The following is a 22,100-nucleotide window of genomic DNA, read 5'->3' as shown; positions in this document are numbered from 1 at the left end:
CCCTCGGTCTACACACCGTGCCCTACTCTTTCGTGCCAGACACCAACAACACCACACTTCCGTAATGTCTGCGGATATCCTGCTTTTCCACATCATGAGTATCCTCAACCTCGCCCCAGCGCGCCGTCTGCCAATCAACCTCGATATTGGCCACGCGCGCTGCCTCGTCAGCCGTAAAAGTCTGCGCCTCACCGGCCAGCGTCACGCCTGCATTGACCGACCACTCACTCAACAGCCGCGCTGCCACCAAGAAGCTCTTGCCCGAAATCACTGCACGCTCCAGGCCCGCAAAGTCCCACGGGCTGAGCCCTGCTGCCCACTCACTTACGAGTGCGCGAGTAGCCGCGTCCTGCTGGCGCGGAATAATCGAATCGCCATCTAGCACGGGCTCAAAGCGTGCACCGGGCCACACGTGTTCCGCCATCCACGCCGTTAGCGGTTCGGCGGCGGCGCTCTGGGCCTCGCGCAAAGTCATGCCGGGCTCGCGCAGCTCCGGCGGCGGTTCGGGCGACCAGCACAGCAGTGAATCGGTGTCCAGGTAGCGCATGAGCAGTCTCAGGGCGGCGGCGCGCAGTGTGGGCGCCCTTCCAGCATCGTCCGCGGCAATATCGAGCGCCCGGCACGTAAGACTAGTCAACGGCAGCAGGTGCGCTTTGGTTGTGTCCTGCGCGCTGGAGAGCTGATCCCATTCAATGGCAAGTGCTGTGGCAAGCGCATGCTTGGTGGACGGTAGACAAATGATTTCCTTGGTCGTCGGGTGGCGTAGCGGGCGGGAGTCCAGGAACATCTGGAGGGAGCCTAAGCGCAAGATAGTCATGTTAGCCCAGTGGCATCTCAAAGCCGCATACATGCACAGGAATCTCCCTAGCCCGAAACCAAGGGACATCAACTCACCATCAACCTCCTTGACACTTGTGTGCCGCCAGAAGCGCTTCTTGACTGTCTTGACCTGACCACTGCCGGTGCGGAACGAGCGCGCTTCGCGCAGCATCTCGGCCTGGCGCCGGCGCCGCGCTACACGCGACTGTGCAGATACCTGCTCCGGCGATGGAGCGGGGGGCTCGGGCGGCGGCCCGGTGCCAATCAGCGGCGAGACATCGGCGTTAGTGCTAGTAGAGGTGTGTATCAGAGCGGCAGGAGTCGTTGTGCTGATCGTGGGGCTCCGGCGCAGAGCCCGCGGGACGGCGGTCCGCAGGAGTGAGGAAAAAAATAGATTGGCCATTGCTGGTTCGCCCTGTTAATTACCACAGGATGGTGGGGGTAATAGGCACAGGAATGGAGCTGAGGAAATAGACACAGCAAGGCTGGTGGTGACCAAGTGCTTGGCAGGCTTGGTGGGGCTGAAAACCAATTACCGTCAGGATAGGAAAAGGTCGATGACTAATCAGCCTGGTGCAACACGGCCGCTGCTGGGCATCATCCACGAGCACAGTTCAGAGACTTGACGATAACAACCAGATAGAATGCGAAAAGAAAACAAGGAAATAAATTGAGTAGACTAAAAGAGATCCAGCCCCACGACAGTCGCTACTTCTATGAAAATGAATAACAAAAATCTTTTTTGCAAGCCCACAAATGCCAACAACGCCATCAAACTTAGAACTAGCCAAGAACCGCAGCGCGCCATCAAATCAATATATGAGAGGCCAAATACTCTCGTGGATCCAGAGAAGAAAGGGACAAAACTTGGCTCACAAAACACTGCTCACAAAACACTCTGCCAAGGGGCTATCCAACAAGAAACCGAAGGAGCAAAAACTCCTCTATTTCCTTCTCAGTAGGGAGGTCGCGTGACACCACCTAGACTCAACTCTCCTGTACGACTATCAATATGGCTCAATAGATCCTGCAGATTGAGTGTACTAGCCGCAGCGTCCGAGTTAGCGGCATTGAAGCTGTCTGTGTTCATTGTGCCGTTGCGGCTGCGCGGTGCTCGGCGTGTGGTACCCCCGATGTGGCTGCTTAGAGACGACGTGCGCAAGATGCTACCCCCCTCAGAGTCAGTATGGTTGCGGTTTGTAGTAGTAGGTGAGAAGCTAGTAGTTAGTTTCGGTAGCGGCGGGACTGGGGGCACTTCGCTGCGCTCGGTATGCTCAGGATCAGACGCCTCATCAACGCTCCGGCGGAGAGAGCTTGTAGGTCGGGTTGGATTCAGAGACAGCGGGAGCGCAGTACCAGAGCCGCGAGATCCTTTTGAACCACGAGAGCCGGGGCGTGCCAGGCTTGACTTGGACATGTGCGCATCACCATTGTCCAGAAGCGACACACCCAGTGGATTAAAGCTCGCTTCAGAAGGCGTGAGTTCAAAGCTCACCATGCTTTCAGATTCCTCATCAGAGTCTGCTCGTGCAGCTCGCGAGACGGTGATTGCTTGGCCAGAGAGAACTTGCTTGAGCTGGTCAACAGATGCGACATAACCTCGACTAGAGGCTGAAGGCGCACGTGATGCACTCCGCACACTATTCTTGCGCTGCTTATGCGTGGGCAGCAGGCCACCGTTACTAGATATGGGTCGACCATTGGTATGGTGACTACCTCGAGGAGATGGGGGAGCATGGGCATTGCCGTTGATCATAATGCGATGTCTCCCAGACCCAGCAGTGCGAGACCCATTCACAGAGGTGCTTGTGCTGGCGGATTGAACGCCCAGTAATGTAGTCTCCCGGGTCCAGTCACTTAGAAGCTGCTCACGGAAAGAGTCCGGAAGAGAATCCTCTTTGCTCTCAGATGTCTGGTGCTTGGCCACTGGTAAAAAGAGCTCTCCACTTGTAAAGGCTGTGGGGCTGGAAGAAGTAGCGCCTGTATCTTGGTAACTAATAGCAATGGCTTCGATTAAAGTAAGACGATCATCAAAGGGGAGTAGAGCCTCAGACTCAATTTCCTGAATAGGCATTCGAGGCTGGGGACGAGGCAGTCCGGGGGTCCCACAAAGCTCAACTGGCGGAGGAGGCACGTTAAGCCCCTCGATCCAGAAATGTTTGTTACGACGTCTAGAAACTTCATTGGCAATGGCTTGACCTACAATAGACTGATCAAGGCCAAACTTATCTTTGACTGCCCAAAAGTAGCCGTGGCATAAACACCCAATACGCACTTTATGAATAGGAGCATCAACCTCGAGGATGTCCTCCTGCAAACGAAAGATCATAGGTAGACCAAAGCGAACGGCATTAACGCCCAGGCGTAAGGCCATCTTGCTGAGCAGGACATGCAGAAGTAAGAAGTCGGTTTCATAATCCATATGCTGCAAGGCATTGTCATAGGCAGCAAGGTGAATTAGTTGCAAAAACCGAGAAACAGCGGTAGTAGGCACAGAGTCTCGCGAAACTCCCATGGAGACAGCTCTACGGCTTGGATGCACAGGGGTGTTGCTGCCAACATCTCGAGGCTTTGCTATCAAGTTGCGCTGCCAAATGAAGTCGTCGTGAGCGCGTGAGTCGACATTAGTGGTTTCGCGATCAAGCCAGACACTGAAAGCATCGACATATGCTTTGCGCACCTGGCCATCGGGGTCTCTGAGCAGCCAATGAGTGCCCTCCCAAACCTGAATCGAGACCTTGTTTCGGGAAAGAGTCTTGTTGCTACTCGTGCGATTCTGTGGATTCGCGATCAACAAAACCTCCTTGATAGCTTTCAAGGCAGCTATACGCCCCTGATTAGACACAAAGTAGGTTTCGGCTGTTTGAAGAGCCTCCGCAGAGTCATTTCCGGATTGCTTGTTCGCAGTAGCGGCAGTAGGTGTAGCATTATCAACTGAATCGTCGCTTTCTTTTTCACCGTGTGGCGAATGATTCAGATTCCCGGAGCGAGCAGACCGGAGACGGATCAGCAGGGCGAGAATCATGTCGGATATTTGGTCTGCATAGTAAATATGAGTGGCTAGGCCGCCAATGCACATTTGCACCTTCACTAAAAGTTCGGTCTTTTTCTGTGCCACGGTTTTCACCGCCGCATCGTTGCTAGACCTTTCGGGCTCATCTGGAAGACGCGCAATTTTCTTCATGTACTGCAACAGGCCAACCAAGACATCCATTACACTCAAGCCAATCAAGTTAATGTCTGAACGTAACAGGGAGGCGATCATGCTGACCAACACGAAGTTTCCAGTAAGACTTTCACGCTTTAGAGCATCACGTGCTAGCGTTTCTATAGCTGTGACCACAATGACATAGCGGTCTTGAACAGTAGCCCAGCGAGCAATAAGCCCAAAGATGCGAATAGCCCAGCCACTGTCCTTGGGTGGGGTTTTGTGGTCATGGCTAACAACTAGAGTGTCGCCCCGCGCCACCTTCGAATCGATGAACTTGAACAGTGACTTGGTTGCAGTGTTGATTTGTAGTCGGTTGGGCACCACATAGATTTGTTTGAGGCATTGCATGGCCAGCACCCCAATGTCCTCTTCGGCCAGTTTATCAATGTCAACGGCAGTTCCGGCAGCGACTATCGGATTTGGCTCAGGCTGGTTGCCATCGGTAGTGCGAATAGTCCCAACGCTGGAACGACGACGGCCTAGTCTATCGGCATCTTCCTTCTCCTCGACTCTAATCCGAGCTACCAATGCGTCGAGGAATTCGTCATTGTCGGACCATAGGTTTTCAAGAATTATGGGCATAATCTTTTCGATCTGGCGACCAACCGGAGAGGACAACGCGTCGGAAGAAGCTAGGCACATGATGGCATCAAGGCCAACATGTCTCCATCTCATGGTGACAGGAACACTGGCTCCAGCAAGCGTTTGCTCACACGAAGCCAATGCGGTGTATTTCTTGACAACACCAACATATTGGTCTATGTAGGCCTGGTCGGCAAAGAGAGAGATGGCATCGTGATGGGCGCAAAAGGTCTGAAAAGTCGGTATGGACGATTCGGTCATAACAATGTCTTTGGAGTCGAGGATCAAGTCGAGAACGCGAAGAACACAGGGGGCGATGAGTGGCAGGTCTTTCGGGGATTTTTCAATAACAGCGGCGAGGATCTGGAGAGTGACTTGGACATTGCTATAGCGGTAGCAAAGAAGGGAGGGGAAGAGGGGTTAGTCGTTTTGCGTGACGCGAGAGGAAGATGACGGCCGAGATGCGACCAAGACACAATAGAAAGTCGAAAACTCACCCAACGCGCTGGCGCCACACATCATGAGCTGTACGCTTCTCAAGGAACGCGCCAATCTTCTGGATCTTAGAGCGGCGAGATGTGGCGTAGAAAAGCAGATAGCTGAGCTCACTAGAATTGGGCTTGATATCAACGGCGCCCTTGGTGGCGCGAGGATAGCATCGCAGCACTAGAACTTGATGCTTTGGGCGACACTTGCGCTTTATGGCCTCCATTATGAAGCGCTCGCAGAGGTAACTGGCGATGGGCGATAAGGAGAGCGGCTAAGGAGAAAGAACAAGTGGAAGAAGAAAATTAGGCTGGAGTGCCACGACACGTGAAAGGAGGCAAACAGGAGGCCAGCAAGGCTAAGGCTGGGGCTGAGTTGGAACAATATGGTCAAAACAGAAGGAAGCAAAAACGAGAGGTGATGAAGGAGCGAAGCTGTGTGTTGGATCCAGGCCAAATTGTCAGCAAAAAAACAAGAGTTCAAAAATGAACGAGAATAAGACAAGAACAAAGTAACACGATCCCCAGATTGCAAAGAAAAGGAAAGCAATTATTTTTTTGGGATTTTTCTCCAGCAAGGGAAACAACCCAATCGTCCGCGTGTACAAGATACAAAACGAAGTAATTGCGGCCGGCATTCCGGGACCAACACGAAAAAAAAGGGAAAAAAAACAAGAGAAAAAAAACAAGAAAAAAAAGAACAGGATAGTGAGCTAGCTACAAGTACCAATATCTGTGTATACTCCTACATCAACCTACATACAATGGATACATGGGCAAGGCATATCCTAATTGATGCACAGCCAGCTCCCATTGGGCCACAACCTCCAACTTTCTGTAGTTGATGTGATTTATTCCTCCCCTTCCCGTTCTCCTCCTCTCGTTCATTCATGAGGCCAGGGGCAAAGCGCTCAGGTCTCTCTCTATCCTCTTTGGGCCTTAATTCTGCTGCCTCTCTTCGTATCAAGGTCATAGCTTTCTCTGGGCTCGTCATTCTAGCCTTGAAATATGTGAATGACTTTCTTATTTCTTCATTTCTAAACGCGTTTTTGCGGATATGTGCAAAACTAACCCTTACTGGAACATGTTTGTCCCATTTCCAAGATAACCCTGACCAATGAGTTGCACTCAGACACATCTTTTACGACGTGCCCGACGACATCAGAGTCTTCTCCATAAAATTGCTGACGTCCTCGATCTCTTCCACGGAAATAGAGTGGCCAATCCTATAGTAGTATCAGCACTCATTTTACACTCAAAAAACATTCCCTTTCGGCAATAATATCAACTTACGGGTATGATTTGTGGTCGATCTGGACACCGAATTCCTGAAGCTTATCGCGCGACAGGTCGTTGAACTCTGGGGGAATGAGCGGATCTTCGGAGCCATGGCCCATGAACACAGGCGTAGTGACGTTTTCCGTCCGCAGTATGTCCTTGAACATGCCGCTGAGAACCAGCCAGGAAGACAGAGCCACGATGCCACCCAACCGGTACTGGCCGGTAAGTCCTGTGAGAAGTGCCATAGCTGCGCCTTGCGAGAAGCCGCCAATCAGAATGCGCCCAGGCGGGATACCGGCATCAATCTCCTGCTTGATTAGACCCTCGAGGTAGGTCCGCGTCGCAAGCATCCCCTTCTCGTCTTCATCTCTAGTCAGAGATTCCAATGTCCCATTGAGGGTTACCTACCGTGCCACTTGTCAGTTGCAAGATCTGATGAACAGGCAATATATCTTCACGTGGTTAGACTTACAATATCAAACCATCCTGGCATGCGGTAGCCGCCGTTCTGCACATGTCTGTTAGTAACGGACGGGTCTCTGCTACCAGAATACTTCTGCTCTCCAACGTAAACTCACACATGTAATCGGAATTGTAGGCGCATTCGGAAGCACAAACTTGATCTCACTCATCTTGCTGCGCAGGCGCCAGTTGCGCACTACGTCAATCCAGCCAGCACACGAGTCGCCCAGGCCGTGAGAGAAGATGACTGTGGCTGTATGTCTGCCGACAGCGGGCACGACGAGGGGAGCAGGTCCGGACATGTTTGCGAATACTCCCTATCAAAAAGAACGTCAGATAACCTAAAAAGAAGGAATACAGGTAAGGTGTACAATAGGATTCTAGCAACGCGAGACGCCCAGTGAGTGGGATGACGTAGCCAAGACGAATCGTTAGGCCGATCGATCAGAGCCCATCTTCTTATGCATGTACTGGCTGTATTATGTAATACATAGGATATTGATCAAAAGACAACACCAAGCTTCCCCACATCTTCCAATGTGGCTCACTATGACGACAAAGCGCTACATGCCTCAATAAAACATTATACTGCCTACCTGCATATCAGTTGCCATGTTTCTCGGTTGTACCCGGAGGCTTCGTCCTGTAATCAAACATTTGTTAGCTCTTGCATCGACATACAATACCATTCTGTCCATGTGTCGACCCCAAATTGCACCAACCAACTGTTTGCTTTGTTGTCTGAGTGCGTCACAGTTTCGTTTTATGAGTACCTAGTTAACTACGGGTTTATTTGGTTGTTATATGTTGATAATTTGCAATGTTCTTTTGTGATGTAGTTGTGTAATGGTGATAACAAAAGGCCCTAATATTTCGTGTAGCTTCATCTCCTAGGTACATGTGAGATTCGCTATTGCGAACCCAAAGAAAACGAAACAAAAAGAGCGTGTGATATTCTATCAAAGTTGAGTCCTCGCGCTGCATTGTCATAAAAAAAGAAATTCGCCAAGACAAGGGAATAGACAAAAGAAAAAAGAGGGCAAAGATGAGCTATAAACCTGTCATCACGACTCTTCGCAGCGGCGTACAATCTCATTAAGCGAGCGTAACAGAAGAGGATCAACCTCCATCGTCTCTTCTACCAGGTCAGAATAGCCCGCATCCTGCACATTTCCCCGCATGGTGACCACCAGTCGCGCAATGCATTTCGAAAGTCCAACCTGTAACTCACTCATGGCTTGATCCAAGCCTTGGTTTTGTGAGCCCAATGAAGTTGGTAGTGTAAAGGGATTAGATCCTATTGCTTGACTTCCAATCTTAGACTTCTTTTTATTGGAGCCGCTACCAGAGGATGGGACAGGTGAGTTGCAGCGAATATCAGATAATGGAGCATCTAGGCCTAAAAGGTGAGCAGCCTTCTTGGGAATGTCACTGGGGCCGTCTGAGAACGAGTGTTGGCGAGAGTGGCTGAAGCCAGAGCTCTGTAATCTGAAGCTAATGTTTGAATGAGCCGATGATGGGGTCGAGTGCGAAGGCGAAGCTAGAGGGGTAGGGATGTGACGGCAGCACAGGCTCGAAATATAGTTGTAGGCTAGGACATGTGCATATAACGCATCGCAGAGATAATCAGATGCACCGGGAAATACGCTGCGTAGTGCCATCCACGGATTGCCACTTTGGCTCATCGTTGACCCTCCAACTGGGGGTATCTCGTGTAAGGGAGATGGCCCAGAACGGGAGCTGTTTCCACTCCGAAGAGATCCTAGAGCCCGGGACAACCGCCATTTGCGGCCATGATGGGTAAGAGCAGGTTGGGAAATAATTTTGCTGCGGCTCACCAAGGGGCCGTGTTTCAGTTTGCGGGAGTAGGATCGTATAGTTTCAATCGTCAGACTTGATGTTGAAAGCATAGTATCCGGGAAACAAGCAATGTTGACTCTTAGAGTGTCCGCAACATCTGGAGGGAGTGGAAGACCTACCCTCCGCTCCTCGGTAGAAGCAACATAATTCTCAGTGGGGTTTTCAATCCATGCCTGAACAGGTGCCGAAGGGAGGGGAAGCTGAGAAGCCTCAAAGGTGTAGCTTGGATGCACCCACGAATCCGGCGTGTTTAATCTCGAGGGTTCTTGTGGAGTAGACAAAAAGCTTCTCAACTGAGGGTTAGAAGATATTCTTTTTTGCAGCAACGATGGCTTGTTCTGACAGTCAGCATCGTCATCATCATCCTCAAGATACATGGCATCGGTTAGGTTTCTAGCTGATGTCGGAGAAATAAGATGCCGTTCATATTCATCAGCGCTTTGAGAGAACGGCCGATGTTGTTCCTGGATGTGAGAATAGAATCTTGAATCGTCAAAGTCAATCGACATGGTGCTACTGGCCTGACGTGGAGCTGTAAAAGCTGAATCTCTCAAACGAGAAGGATTACAAGACGGTCTGGATGATGGCCGTGAAATAGTTGCAACATGTTCGCTGTTGGTCTGCTGATACTTGGATGAATGCATGCTTTGAGCGCGCTGGAGGGGAAGAGTATCCCGTGATGGTGGTAGATGGGAAGTGCGAGGATGTAGAGGAGGGGAAATTGGCGTCTGGGGAATAGATTCACAGTTTATGAAGGGTTCATAAAGGAGATGGAGTTCGGGGCTATTTGCTCTAGGTGGTGTGGCTGGCGGGCTAGCAAGCGCATGTGAATGAGAAGCAAGCAAATGACGTTTTTCTGGGAGGGGGCATTGGGGCATAGAGAGTTTGGGTTGTTGGCCGCCTTTGGGGGTTGAGTCTTGTTCATCGTTATCAGAATCGTCAATCCAGCTGGTGTCAGGATCACTCTTTTGTGAAACAATAGAAATGGCGGATTCTGTACCAAAAACAGACCATCTGAGAGGAATTGATTTTGGGGTATTGTCGGTGGCGATGTGAGAAATAGAGGGTGAAAGGGTGTAATGATTGAAGCCCATTGAAGTGTCATTGGACTGGCTTAGACGAATGATGGGAGGCTCCATGGAAATGTCGAGCGAGCTTGAGCTATAAACTGATTCAGTTATGCTTCCATCGTCTCGCTGGGTAACTGCAGATACGGTTACAGGCATATGTGCGGGCAATGGTGCAAAGGTCGAAGTAGCGGCACAGTCGTCGCGTAGTGAGTCGGGGGTGTTCATACTGCGAAGCATGGCAATGGACTCTTGAACGGAGCTAGCCTCAGAAATGGAACCCAAAGACTTGACCCGCAGCATTACCTCGTATAAGCTAGAGCTGGCCAAAGGCAAGGCTATCGGTGGCGGTACCATGGCGTCGTCTTCGGCATCATCTTCCCAGGCTTCAGCGGCAGCTTGCCGAGATTCTAAACTTAGCGAAGACTGTGGGTGTCCAGCTGTCATGTTCTTAGAGACAAACACATCGCTGGAGAGCTCTAAATCCTGAGCCAACATCTCGGGTAAGTTGCCAAATAGCATTGAGTCGACAGCGTCCATATCCATATCCATATCCACCATGTCCAGGCCTATGTGGCTAGCCAGAGTAGAAAGGGGCATGACGGGAATGGATAGTATCAAGAGATTTGATATGAAGATCAAAGGATAAAGGTGACGAAGAAGAAAAAGGAAGAAAAAAGAGGGCAGATATCAAACAATCTATATCCACGGAAAAAGAAAGCTCAATGCAATAGGATTCTGGCAAGGTTTCAAGGATTAGAGCCAACCACGATGTTAGACGGGTTGTGCTCACAGAATTAGGATGGAGGTTTGAAAAATAACCGACCCAAAAAAAAGGCAGGGAGGTATTATTCAAAGAGAAAAGAGAAGAAAAAGCCTAAGCACAGACGACTAGGATGTGAATTTAAGTGGTTGAAGAAGGCTGTATGATAAGTTTTAAGCAGGCCGAGAGAGGCTCCAATATGGGCGATGTTGCCGAGAAAATAGCTACGGACCGGGGCATGTATAAGAGAGGGGAGAAAAGAGAAGCAAAATAGTCAAAGAAAAAAGAGAAAAAAAGTATAAAAGCAACGGACACAAGATGCGGTCAAAACGAGGGCGGGTTTCTGCGCAAGTTGCAGAAGATGAAACAAAGCATGCAGGTAGGCAGAGAATGCCACTTGAGAGTCTACCTCGCTTTTTTCTATGTGGGATGTGTGTCGATGTGTCAAGTGCAGACGTATGGAAAGACCAAACAACACAACGATAGAACACACAACAGTGTGACGAGAGAGAGAGAGAAAGATGACCAAGAAATAGTATCAGAATACAGCCGGTATATCGGGTTTTCAGCAGGCGTCCAGGAAATAGGCGAAATCAAAGGCACGGAACGTGGAAAAAAAAGAAGACAATAGGCTGCTAGATGCCGTGTTACTCCATTCCCAGGCATGGGCTTCCTGTTTGGGATATATAGCCAATGGTGGTCCGTTGTCGTGCTTGTGATAGCCTGTGTAGAATTGCCAGTGAGGATGGCGTCGAAACTGGTGTTGTGCACTGTGACTTGTGGACGTCTTATCGTTTACTAAATAACAGTGAAAAGGTAAGCAGTTGTTAGTGTAAGAAATACCGTTTGGCAGGCAGTTTCGACGTCAATAGAGGCCAACAGAAAGCCGTAATGTCAACACGAGCAGGATAAGAGGATATAGAAGTGGGTGGGTGTTAGTCCGGGCAAGCCAGGGCCTCAAGACCGAGATCCTGGTCGTGGCACAGAAGCTTGTGAGAGGAGAAGAAAATGAGGATGGGGGAACGGAAGAGAACAAGCGAATGTGAAGCCAAGAAAAGTATTGAATTAATGGGAGTTCGAGAATGGCTCAAAAAAGAGACAGAGGCTGCTAGTAGTAGGGAGTTTTGACGGGGCTTGTATGTGGGTGGCCGTGTCAACAAAAGTGGCGAGCCTCAGTGAGCAGCAACACAGGCACAGTTACACGCCACAGTTACACGCACTATCACATCACAGATATAGACGCAGGCACAAACATAACTGTGGGCTTGTGCTTCTGCGTGTGCTTAGGCAGATGAGAGAGGCACCTGGGCTATTAGGCTGGAGGATTGGAGGGTGATACAATTGTAGATGTGTGCAATTGTACAAATAGGCTGGCTGTGTAGAAAAGCAGCAGGAGAAAATACAAAAGCAAGGTATAAATCAAGCACAACTTACTCACGATTGATAGCTTTGAGTGTCCGTCCCAATGGTGAGACAACGATAAGATGGATGTGGCAAAGAGTAAAAGCGTGGGAAAGAAAAGAGGAGGAAAAAAGATGATTACGGCTGGGCAGATGAAGAAAAACGCAAATCGGAAGAGGGGGCCCGTAGGTAATATAGAAGCCAGCGAAAAGAAGAGGAACACGTCTCGACGGATGTGAAGAAAGAAGCAACTCCTGGTTTCGCCGGCCGCGATGGCATGGCAATTACATATACCCAGATACATACATACATATGCATACACACATAGTTACAGGCTCAAGTAGTTAGTTGCAAATACGTAGTTATGCATGTACTTGCTCAGATAGATAGAGTAACTAGCTAACTAGTTGGTGACTACCTAGATACTACATTGGACAGCTACTCGCTAAATGGAAAGCTTTCCGTCAACATGATTGGACGTTACCCTTTTTCCTTCCACCAGATTCCTTCCTCTGCAGCCAGCCTCCCTTCTTTAGACGCCCTTGCGTGAGGAAGAGAGGAAGGATGATGCAAAGAGGGAAGGCAGATAAAAAATGCACGCGCAAAAGAGAAGGAAAAAGAATATCTATCTACTCGCTTTTCCGGTCTTTCCCTGCAGAATCTGGCGTCGAGTTATTTGGAGCTTGCAGCTTCAACAAGCAGGAAGGATGGTTGCAATAGAAACAGAATGAGGAAGCTGCCAAAAAAGAAACCAGCCCAAAGTCTGACCTGTGAGCGGTACCTAAAAGGACTATACAATGTGCATACAAATTGGAGGTACCTACCTCCCTCCACCCACGTTTTCTCCTGGTACCCACACAAGATGCACATGCCTAATGACTTTGACTTGTCAACTAGTTATATACAGTTGTGATGCTAAGACGAGACATTGTAAGACTGACAAGCACGAGCACATGGCAAGGCGAGCACATGTAAGCATTCAATAAAGTGCCCGCTCCCTCTTTCTCCCGCGAATAAACAAGTTCCGCCTGGCGCTCAGCCGTGCATCCAGACCCCCACCGGCCTGTGGGCAAGGCCCGATGCCCCCTAAGCGCTCAATGCGAGGGATAGCCGCCCAATAGCACCAAGGAAGGCCAGCTTGCCCTTGGGTAGGCTTTTGATCTCTTGGAGAGAACCAGAAGGCCCAGACGGGCGATGACGAGCGGTGGTAATGAATGACCTGTCAAGTTTGCAACCGCATACACATCCGCCTCCACATGTGTACATAACTGTAGCGTGATATATTTCTCTCAGGCACTGGTTATAGTTATGCTATGCTTGTATGTGCACAAGCATCTCAGGGTTCTCAGTAAATGCAAGGGACTCAGTAATGCTTGTACAGTATGGGCATGTTGGGGCACATGTATGCACATACACATGTATGTACTTGCGTAACTATAACTAACTAACTTTGCGTACATACGAACAAACATATCAAGATGAAGGGTAGCAGCCATTGAAAGGTAGAGCTACAATCAAGCCAGTTGGTGAGCAAAAGACTAGGCAACGTAGCACCACACGTATACATGTGTGATCCAATAACTAACTACACTTTCAAGATACTAGCTACAGCAAGCCTACCTGTAGCCACATGTAAGAACTCCCTTCGAAAAGCTAAGTCCGACCAGGGTTATAACAACCCTTCATAGTGTTGTAATGGTGCTTCAAAAAAAGACGGCGTGTGACAAAAGAAAAAAGATACGAAGTCTCAAGTTGGAAGGCACCAAACGAGGGCATGTTATTGGCTTCTTTCTTTTTTTGTTCGACTTAGCACGGGCCCTCTTTCATCATATTGATTACTTGGTTTCCTTTTTTGCTAGCTACTCTGGTAGAAACAATATATATATATTCAGTCACTGGTGAAGGTTTTTGATTGAATGGGTGAGCCGCCGGACCCGGGCGGGGCCCTCACTTTTGAATGTGCAGGTTATATTGGGACGGGAATCAACATGAACCGGTAATATGGGGGCAAGAGAGATAAGCTCTTCTTGGACTTAATAAGACGAGAAGGGACGTGCATCTAATCACAAACACCCTGAGTTGAACATCACTAATCCCCGGATCGACTCAGTGTGTTTGTGATGTGTTCGTGTTACAGATGCATGCAGTATGCAATACACATAGATATGCAAATGCACAACCCTATACAAGCCCTATTAGAGTAGTATTCCAAAGGACATGACTGTGAATCATGAAGATATAATTAAGAATGAGGGCACGAGATTAATAACTATTAAAGTACCACCCGCTTAATATACACATCCAAACCTCTGCACATCATCGGGACTTGATTGCCAGCAACCTTAGCCAGCCGGCCAGCCGGTCAGCCCAGCTCTATTCTCGAGCTGGCACTACTCCCCTAGCTTTTGCCCATGTCGGCGACGATCACAAGTACTGACAAGTCTTGACATAAGCATTCAATCAGAGTACTACACACACATACATACACGATGTGTATGTCGGTATTTTTCAGCTCGCCTCGACTTGGCTGCTTACAAGCAGGCATCCCTTTGCACTTTCCACGTGTCCTGCTGGCCCTGAAAATTCGGCACTCAGCAAGACAAGGCGTTGGGGAGGAAACACCTAGGCAAAAAGGAAAAAAGAAAGGCTAGGTGCGATGTACACAATCACACAGTTACGTGTAACACATAGAGACGAAGTCTTTTGCACTGACCCGGTCGTCTCAGCATCTCGATGGATTGACATGACAAACAGGACGACGTCCTTGAGGTAGCTTAACTAATGCACAGACGGTACACTAGTCGGCATTGCTTAATGTCTGTGTATATCTTCTGGCACTGACATGTCTGTACTAACATATGCATGTTCTTAGATGCCTCGCACTACTGTACATACATATTTACATACATTCAGATATCAATTATGTAGTTATTGTATGTACTTTTCGGTTAGCTCTCGGCCTCGATCCGGGCCTAGGCCTCCTCTTACTCTTAGATCTTGAAACTCATCTCATATAGTGTCACCGCTTTCTCCTCGTCCATTCATTTCTCATCTCATGTCCTTTTCAAGGTACTGGTCAAACTCGCAATCAAACCACTGACCTTCCCGAGTCTCTGGAATTTCTCGTGGCGTTCAGGGGAAAAGAAGTCATGGCGAGGCGAGGGTCTTGGGGTTTTTACTTGGAGCTTGTGATTCTAGTAAAGTCAATGTTTCTCGTTTACTCATACCCGACATCCACACACACATACACACACCTACAAAGAAGGGAAAAAGAGAAAGGGAAGATAATTGTGCTTATTTGTTCACCCAATTTCCAAGGCCCTTGATGGGCCCCAATGAAAGCTTCGCTTACGGGACAATGAGCTTATGAAAAAAAGAAATGCACATGGGGGCTGCCCTAGAACAAAACAAGGTACAATAACAGACGACAGAAAAGTCAAACAAGAGTTTTGCAGGATTTTCGACCGAACAAGAAAACAAGACCAAGCAAGACGTACTCTTCATCGAAAGAAGCCCTGCCTGCAAGTTCGGAGCGGGTGGTATAGTCTCCCTGTAGGGGTTATTACTGAGACATGAACGTGGAGAGAGGGAGAGACGTGGTGTGAAGGATAAGAATGGGAAAAAGAAAGTAACAACACATGACGCGAGGAAAAAGGAAGAACAAGTTGCACACGAACGACTTGATGCATTTTTGAATTATAGCGCAATAGAAAGAGGACTTCGAAGGGAGACCAAGTGAATGTAAGATGATTGGCTGCTTTGCGGAAGCTTATTAGGGTTATGACTCTGTATACATTACTAAACTTACGGGGACGTGACCTATTATTTGACTGCAAAAATTTACTAACGACAAGTACTGGAATGCATTACCTAGTGAGGAGACAGCTGCCGCCAGCTGATAGGCGCATATGCAACCCGTGCAGCAATTTTTCTATCACGAGCTGTACAACATTAAGTGAAAGTCAAGTAACAAACAAAAAGAAAATTCTCAGTTTCATTTTCTGCGCCGCCAAAAGCTTTGCGCCACAGACTCGCTTTTTCAGGCTCTTCCCTTCTCTTTGATACAGTCTGGTGTTAAGCATATATTTGCGCCTCAATTTTGATAGCCTGCAACGAGACTAAAGCTCTAACCATAACGCCTGAGACAAAACGAATATCCAGACGGCGAGCTTTTACTTGCCACTCTAGGTGATCTCTTCTGGAGGCGTTCAAGGGACTGGACGATCGCAAAAGCAATCAGCGTCTCGTTTCCGCCGCTGCGCATCATACGATCGGCTGGTGTCTCATATTTGTCTGAGTTGTGCGTCCACCAAGTCGTGAGACTCGAGCCCGAGTCACAACACTAGGGATAGCATACGTCGTCGAGATTCATAAGACTGTTCTCCGCGTGTGGGGTTATAGATCACAGTGTGCCAGTACGTCAGCTAGAAAGCTAGCTGGACCGAGCGGAGATTACCGCCTTGTCACCGTTTCTCTCCTACCGATATCCATACATTTGCAACACCATGCTTACCGAGCAATTCGCCGTCGCCGTGTGCGGCCCGCCGCTGGCATCCAATACTGCCGTGTCCAAGGACGCTGGCATCTACACCTACCAGTTGGCGCCACAACTACAAGCCCTCAGTGTGCTGAAGAGGAGCTCAGCGCCTGTGAATGCTATGGCTGTCAGCCCTACACATATTTTTACCGCTCAGCAGAACAAGGCTCATGTGCATGTGTACTCGCGAGAGCGTGGCAATCAGGAGGCTTTGGTAGCCTTTTCTGAGCGCATCACGGCCATAGCCCTGGTGGGAGAAGTACTGGTGCTTGGAACTACTGAGGGTCGTATGATCTTGTGGGAGGTAAGTCTCGCTTCTTACTCATGTCTTAATTTGGTCTACTTGACGTTCTTCTATTTTGCTTCTCTGTCTCTGACTAACACACCACCCCTCCATTTCCTTCTAGACCTGCACTGGCCGCCAAGTAACAACCCCACCTTGCCACGTTCAACCCATCGCGTGTATTGGAACCGCACCCTATCATATCCTCACGGGCTCCGACGATGCCAATGTCCACGTGTGGTCTACCGCACGCATGCTTGAGCTCGACAGCACTGCAGAGCAAGAGCCGGACCGCGTGTTGTCTAACCACCGTGGCTCCATTACTGGGCTTTCAGCTGGCGCAAGTGCCAATCCCGAAACTAGTATCTGTGTGTCGTCTAGCAAGGACAAGACCATCATCATCTGGAACTATGCGACAGGTGATGCCCTGCGTACACTGCTCTTCGCATCTACGCCGATATGTGTCTCGCTTGACCCCTCGGCCCGTGCTATTTTTGCTACTACCGATGCCGGTGAGCTCTTCATGGTCGACATGTTCGGCCCGCGACCGCTTGTTGGCCCCCATAGTGAAGAGCACGCATCGGCTGCTGTGAATGTGGGCCAACCTCTGGGTAACTCTGATACTGAGCTTGGACCTGCGCAGACTATGGCTGTGAGCTATGACGGAACCACGCTCATCACCGGCCACACGCGCGGAAAGATCCTACAGTGGTCACTGACTGACAACAGTCACCCTGCTGAGCTGGCTGACCTGAACGCATCAATCACAAACCTAACCTTTATGCCCATTCTGGATGCCGTGCCGGCGACAATGAGGGCTGCGACCATTGTTAAGCCGACGCAGGTTGAGCGCCTGTACACCCTGACATCCCAGATCAAGACTACCATTGCGCCTAAGAGCCGTTTCGAGAACATGTTGACCGAGACGGGCTTTTCGACTGACGCGCTGCAAAGTGCCGTTCTGGCCATGCAAGAGGAGAAGCTTGAGACGTCAGCCGAGGAGGCATTGAGAAAGGAGAACGAGGAGCTGTGGGAGCTGGTCAATGAGCAGCGCAAGACACAGAAGAAGTAGACCTTCAGATACGCTGTAGTTATAGATTGTAGACTGTCGGCTGTGGCAGTTTGGCGTTTGGTTACAAAAAACATGTGTTCCTGGGGTTTACGTTTACGCACCATACATTGGGGTTTATACAAGAAGTTAATGATCGTTACATAAAGCCGTATTTTAAGCACTTCACGCAACAATTCTTGGTGTTTTCTTTTTTATCCAATCAAAGTCTTGCCTTTTTGTGTGATAGAAGTCAACCCGACAGCCGCGCTAGACGCCGGGCCTAGGCCCACTCTTATTTTTCTGCACCTCCCACCTTGACTGACGTCGACCAGAGAGCTCGACCTTTGATCTATCTCGACTTGCCTGCGACATCACACAACACAGCCCGCCGAAGCTGAAATATAACCACTGCCACCATGTCTATCACCCAAGCTCTCCGTGGAGACTCTGCACAACAGGCCCGGGCTTTGGTAAGTCCTGTCCATCGCCTTGCTTGCCGCTTGATGGAGGTGTTCGAAAGCCTCGTCACCCCGCCATTGGCCGCAAGACGTTTGCGGCTACAAACCCCGAAGCTGCCGACTCCAACGAAGAGCTTTCTTGCGCTTAACTTGAAATCGCAACTGCTAACGACCCTCCACCAACAGTACCGCCAATTATTACGGGCTGGCGACCAGTTCTCATCATACAACTTCCGCGAGTATGCCAGACGCCGTACACAGGCTGCGTTCCGTGAGAATGCCGCGCAGACCGATAGTCGCCGGATCCAAGAGCTCATGCAAAAGGGTCTTCAGGAGCTTCAGGTCATGCAGGTTAGTTTGAGCGCGAAAGACAGAGATGGGATATAACCCATATTCAGAAGTGTGGGCTTTGCTAACAATCGGCGGCTATAGAGACAAACCTCGATTGGCAAGTTCTTCCAGACGGACCGACTAGTAGTTGAGGTCAAGGGAACCGTAAGTCTGCTCTCCTGACTGCTATTTCTCTGGCTCATGGCTAACAGTATTGTAGGAGAAGGCTTCCCAGCAGACTCTGCCGCTGTCAGGGTAGATAATTGAAGCTCCCTTGTTTTCTTTACCGTCTACGAAACAGTTACGATTTCCCGTTCCCTTTGATATTTGAGTCGCATCCGATGACTATTTGTACCACTACTAAACTAGCTATGGGGTGACGGTCGTGCCCAGGCTTCTGCTTCACCTGTCTTTGTTTCGATGCGTTGTTCTGCTGTTTTATCCCGTCGAGTTGCGATATTGAGAGCTGGACTAGATAAGTCTGGCGCAGTAAATAAAATCACCACCAAAAACTTGCTTTCAATCGTGGTATTGCGAGAATGTATGTGTGTCGTTCAACTATCGGGAATATCGTACTACTGATGATGTTCTTTTATGGTGGTCATGACGAAATAGCAGCGGTGGGTCGTAGGCGCGGCTAAAGTGGAGTTCATCTGGGTATAGCCGATAAACAACCGATAGCCGCGGAAAAAGGGCGCATCGCGATAAAGCAAAGTTCAGGGAACAGCCTCACGCGTTGCGACCATGAAAGCCTCCCCGAATCAAGAGTCATTGCTGCCGTGTGACTGCCCACATCGACCGCCTGAAATCCAATCTCTGTTCCCCGCCTCTGAAACGTCGCTCTGTAAAGTCCGAGTGTGCTGCCACGGAACCCCCGCTACGACTCGACCGGACCAACGATCAACAAAACGACGCCGTCGGTTGTGGCGCTTTGTCGCAAACGTGATAGCCCGATCGATCTTCATCACACCCACTTGTAGGCTTGCGCTTGCATCTGAGCTTTCCGGATAAAGATTACGCGGCCGGTGCCTGTTTGCCTCTGCGCTCAGTATCGATATCACATCCGCTTTCTTGGAAAAGAGCTGCAGTTATGGCGCCCAATACGTTCAGCCAACCGTCGCAGCGCTCGGTAAAGCTAGTCTTGATCTTATATCTCACCCACTTGACGCTAATGGTTGTTTTTTGCATGGTAGACCCGCCGCGCACATCGTGCTGGCTATACCGATCACGATGACTTTGATGGTTAGTCCTCTGTAGTTCCAGCGCTAATGACAACTATCCAAGCTAATTGCAATGTTTCTCTACTAGGTCTCCCCGTTCGTCAATGGCGCGAAGAATGGGTTAAGGTCGCGCCTTCTTCGCACCAGCAGGAACAGGCCGCAGGCGACATCTGGAACGTCGAACTCCTGCACGGCATGCCTAAAGACACCAGCCTCCTGCCCACCCACAGCCAAGAGCTACTCCGTCTTGCTCGCTCCGGTCGCCTACACAAACGCCCTACGCCACACGATGAAGGCGATAGCAGCGAACCTGCCACGGCCGCTGATGGCACCCCAGAGAATCCCGAAGACGATCGCAAAGACTCGGTGTACATGACGCGTGTGTGGAAGCAGCTGCCACGGAATGCTGAAGATCAGCCTCTCTCGTTTCTGGCCAAGCGCCACAAGGGCACCGTGACTATTGCCTCTAAAACGATTGTCGACAAGCCGCTTGGCCCGACAGTCACACGCGCTACAGTGCGCCGCCTTGATGCTGCCGGAAACCCGTATACCCAGGAGGTTACGCTACAGCCGGGAGTACCGGTTGACGGCGAAATCATTTCCACGCGCCATGTCGTTCTAGTTTCAACAGCACAGGTCCAGGAGCCCGCGGCAACTGAGGCCCCTGTAGTAGGCCGTAGGAGAGCGCCGCCTCCCAAGAGAAAACCCAAGGGACCTGGTCGTGGCCGTAAGAAGAAGGTTATTGTTGAAGGCGCGGCACCTGCAGGAGGCGCTGTTGCTATCCCTGTCTCGTCGGGTCCAGGCCCAACCCAACCCAAGACCGAGAGTGCTAATAGCTCGGTAAGTTCACAGAAATTCTCCATTTTTTCCTTGGTAAAGCACTATACTAACTTAAAAAGACCATGAAAGCCGAAGATTCGAGCCAGTCCTATGATATGGAAATGGCAGACAATTCAGTTATGGCGTCTGACGATGAGGATGATGGTGACGAATGTGACGATGATGATGGCGAAGACAACGATGGGGATGAGAATCAAACCCCTAAGCCTCAGAAAGATACGGAGATGAGTGATGCCCAAGGCCATCCTACAGACTCTAAGAAAGCACCTGAAGCCAAAGTCTCTTCTGAAGATACGCAAGACGACCCCTCTGGGGCTCCTGTCAATGCACATCTTCTTGTCGATCCCACGCCATTTGAATCCAGTCCCCTGCGTAACGTCATTACCCTTGCGCCGTCACCTAAATCTGTACCGACCGGTGACAAGCCTCAGGAAGACATGCCCATGGCTGATACTGAGGCTACTGCTGAGGCCTCTACTAATCCCTCTGCCCCAGCAGAAGGCGAGATGCAACCTGAGGCGGCGCTTATGAATACTGTAGATGGCGACGTCGAGATGACTGAAGACATTGCACCGACTGCATCAATCACCGAGATTTTTGAATCAGAGAAGGTGATCTCACCTATTCCCGTGGTCGAGAATGTCCCTGAAGTTAAAACAGAGGTTGCGCCTGAAACTTTGGAAGGGTCTGAACCGGTCCCTTCAGATGAAACGCCAGAGAAGGCTCCAGAAATAGTCGAAGCTAGCAATGTGGAAAGTATGGTCGTCGAGTTCGATACAACCGAAAATAAGGTTGAACAAAATCCTCTCAGCGAGGAAAAGCCTGAGGCTTTGGTCGAAGACACATTGATGGTAGAACCTACTAAAGAAGCAGATATCGCTGTAGACCAGTCTGCACCTGTCATGGAGGAGACTTCCATCGTCGAGTCCCATGTAGAGAAGACAGAACCAGACCAAGCATTAGAGGATACAGAGAAACCATTGGAAGAGCCTATACCCGAAGAGAAGAAGCAAGATGTCGACGAGAAGAAACTGGAAGCCCCTGCGCAGAACGAACAGCAGACAGAGGAGGAGGATGCTCCGGCTACCACGGTCGTGCCCAGTATAGACCCGACCGAACTAATTATCGAGGGAGGCGAGACTGAAAAGGAGGTTGAGTCGAAATCTACGGAAGAGGCCAAGCCTTCATTGGAGCCCACGGCTGCCAAGGATGTGAAGAAGCCCGAGTCCGAGTCCGAGGATGTCAAGAAGCCTGGGCCTGAGTCTGAAGCAAAGACTGTTGTCGAAGCTACATCTGTCCCTGTCAAGAATGATGTGGCCAAAGAGGCATCCTAATTGTAACTCTGCGGTTGTGCTTCTTGCTCAATTATGTCTTGCGTCGGAAGCGACAAATAGTCAAAGGTTTGGTGGGCGTGTATCACACCCTCCACCATTGGTATTACTTTGGTACA

The 22,100-nt window shown here is 49.8% G+C and overlaps 7 protein-coding genes across 7 annotated transcripts; 3 read left to right on the top strand and 4 right to left on the bottom strand.

Moving 5' to 3' along the window:
- Nucleotides 1-22: 22 nt before the first annotated feature.
- BROUX77_001628 (uncharacterized protein) lies at nt 23-1,222 on the bottom strand (the record flags this gene model as incomplete). Its single annotated transcript, XM_073746078.1, has 2 exons — nt 23-798; nt 895-1,222. 2 exons carry the CDS (start codon nt 1,220-1,222, stop codon nt 23-25), a joined length of 1,104 nt encoding a protein of 367 aa, XP_073606710.1.
- Nucleotides 1,223-1,774: 552 nt separating this feature from the next.
- On the bottom strand, nt 1,775-5,324 carry BROUX77_001627 (uncharacterized protein; the record flags this gene model as incomplete). Its single annotated transcript, XM_073746077.1, has 2 exons — nt 1,775-4,997; nt 5,110-5,324. 2 exons carry the CDS (start codon nt 5,322-5,324, stop codon nt 1,775-1,777), a joined length of 3,438 nt encoding a protein of 1,145 aa, XP_073606709.1.
- Nucleotides 5,325-6,238: 914 nt separating this feature from the next.
- Nucleotides 6,239-7,142, bottom strand: BROUX77_001626 (uncharacterized protein; the record flags this gene model as incomplete). Its single annotated transcript, XM_073746076.1, has 4 exons — nt 6,239-6,323; nt 6,391-6,782; nt 6,851-6,886; nt 6,957-7,142. 4 exons carry the CDS (start codon nt 7,140-7,142, stop codon nt 6,239-6,241), a joined length of 699 nt encoding a protein of 232 aa, XP_073606708.1.
- Nucleotides 7,143-7,904: 762 nt separating this feature from the next.
- Nucleotides 7,905-10,367, bottom strand: BROUX77_001625 (uncharacterized protein; the record flags this gene model as incomplete). The annotated part of the gene is made up of 1 exon (XM_073746075.1): nt 7,905-10,367. One exon carries the CDS (start codon nt 10,365-10,367, stop codon nt 7,905-7,907), a length of 2,463 nt encoding a protein of 820 aa, XP_073606707.1.
- A 6,069-nt stretch (nt 10,368-16,436) lies between these two features.
- On the top strand, nt 16,437-17,823 carry BROUX77_001624 (uncharacterized protein; the record flags this gene model as incomplete). The annotated part of the gene is made up of 2 exons (XM_073746074.1): nt 16,437-16,772; nt 16,876-17,823. 2 exons carry the CDS (start codon nt 16,437-16,439, stop codon nt 17,821-17,823), a joined length of 1,284 nt encoding a protein of 427 aa, XP_073606706.1.
- A 395-nt stretch (nt 17,824-18,218) lies between these two features.
- BROUX77_001623 (uncharacterized protein) lies at nt 18,219-18,849 on the top strand (the record flags this gene model as incomplete). Its single annotated transcript, XM_073746073.1, has 4 exons — nt 18,219-18,272; nt 18,447-18,611; nt 18,693-18,755; nt 18,811-18,849. The coding sequence occupies 4 exons, from the start codon at nt 18,219-18,221 to the stop codon at nt 18,847-18,849; spliced, it is 321 nt and encodes a 106-aa protein (XP_073606705.1).
- An 831-nt stretch (nt 18,850-19,680) lies between these two features.
- Nucleotides 19,681-21,984, top strand: BROUX77_001622 (uncharacterized protein; the record flags this gene model as incomplete). Its single annotated transcript, XM_073746072.1, has 4 exons — nt 19,681-19,719; nt 19,784-19,832; nt 19,899-20,650; nt 20,710-21,984. The coding sequence occupies 4 exons, from the start codon at nt 19,681-19,683 to the stop codon at nt 21,982-21,984; spliced, it is 2,115 nt and encodes a 704-aa protein (XP_073606704.1).
- Nucleotides 21,985-22,100: the final 116 nt, after the last annotated feature.

This window comes from Berkeleyomyces rouxiae, assembly GCF_048999995.1.
Source record: "Berkeleyomyces rouxiae strain 22BRR77 chromosome Unknown BrBRR77_ptg000002l, whole genome shotgun sequence".
Taxonomy (NCBI): Eukaryota; Fungi; Ascomycota; class Sordariomycetes; order Microascales; family Ceratocystidaceae; genus Berkeleyomyces; species Berkeleyomyces rouxiae.
This window is presented reverse-complemented; position numbering and strand designations above follow the sequence as displayed.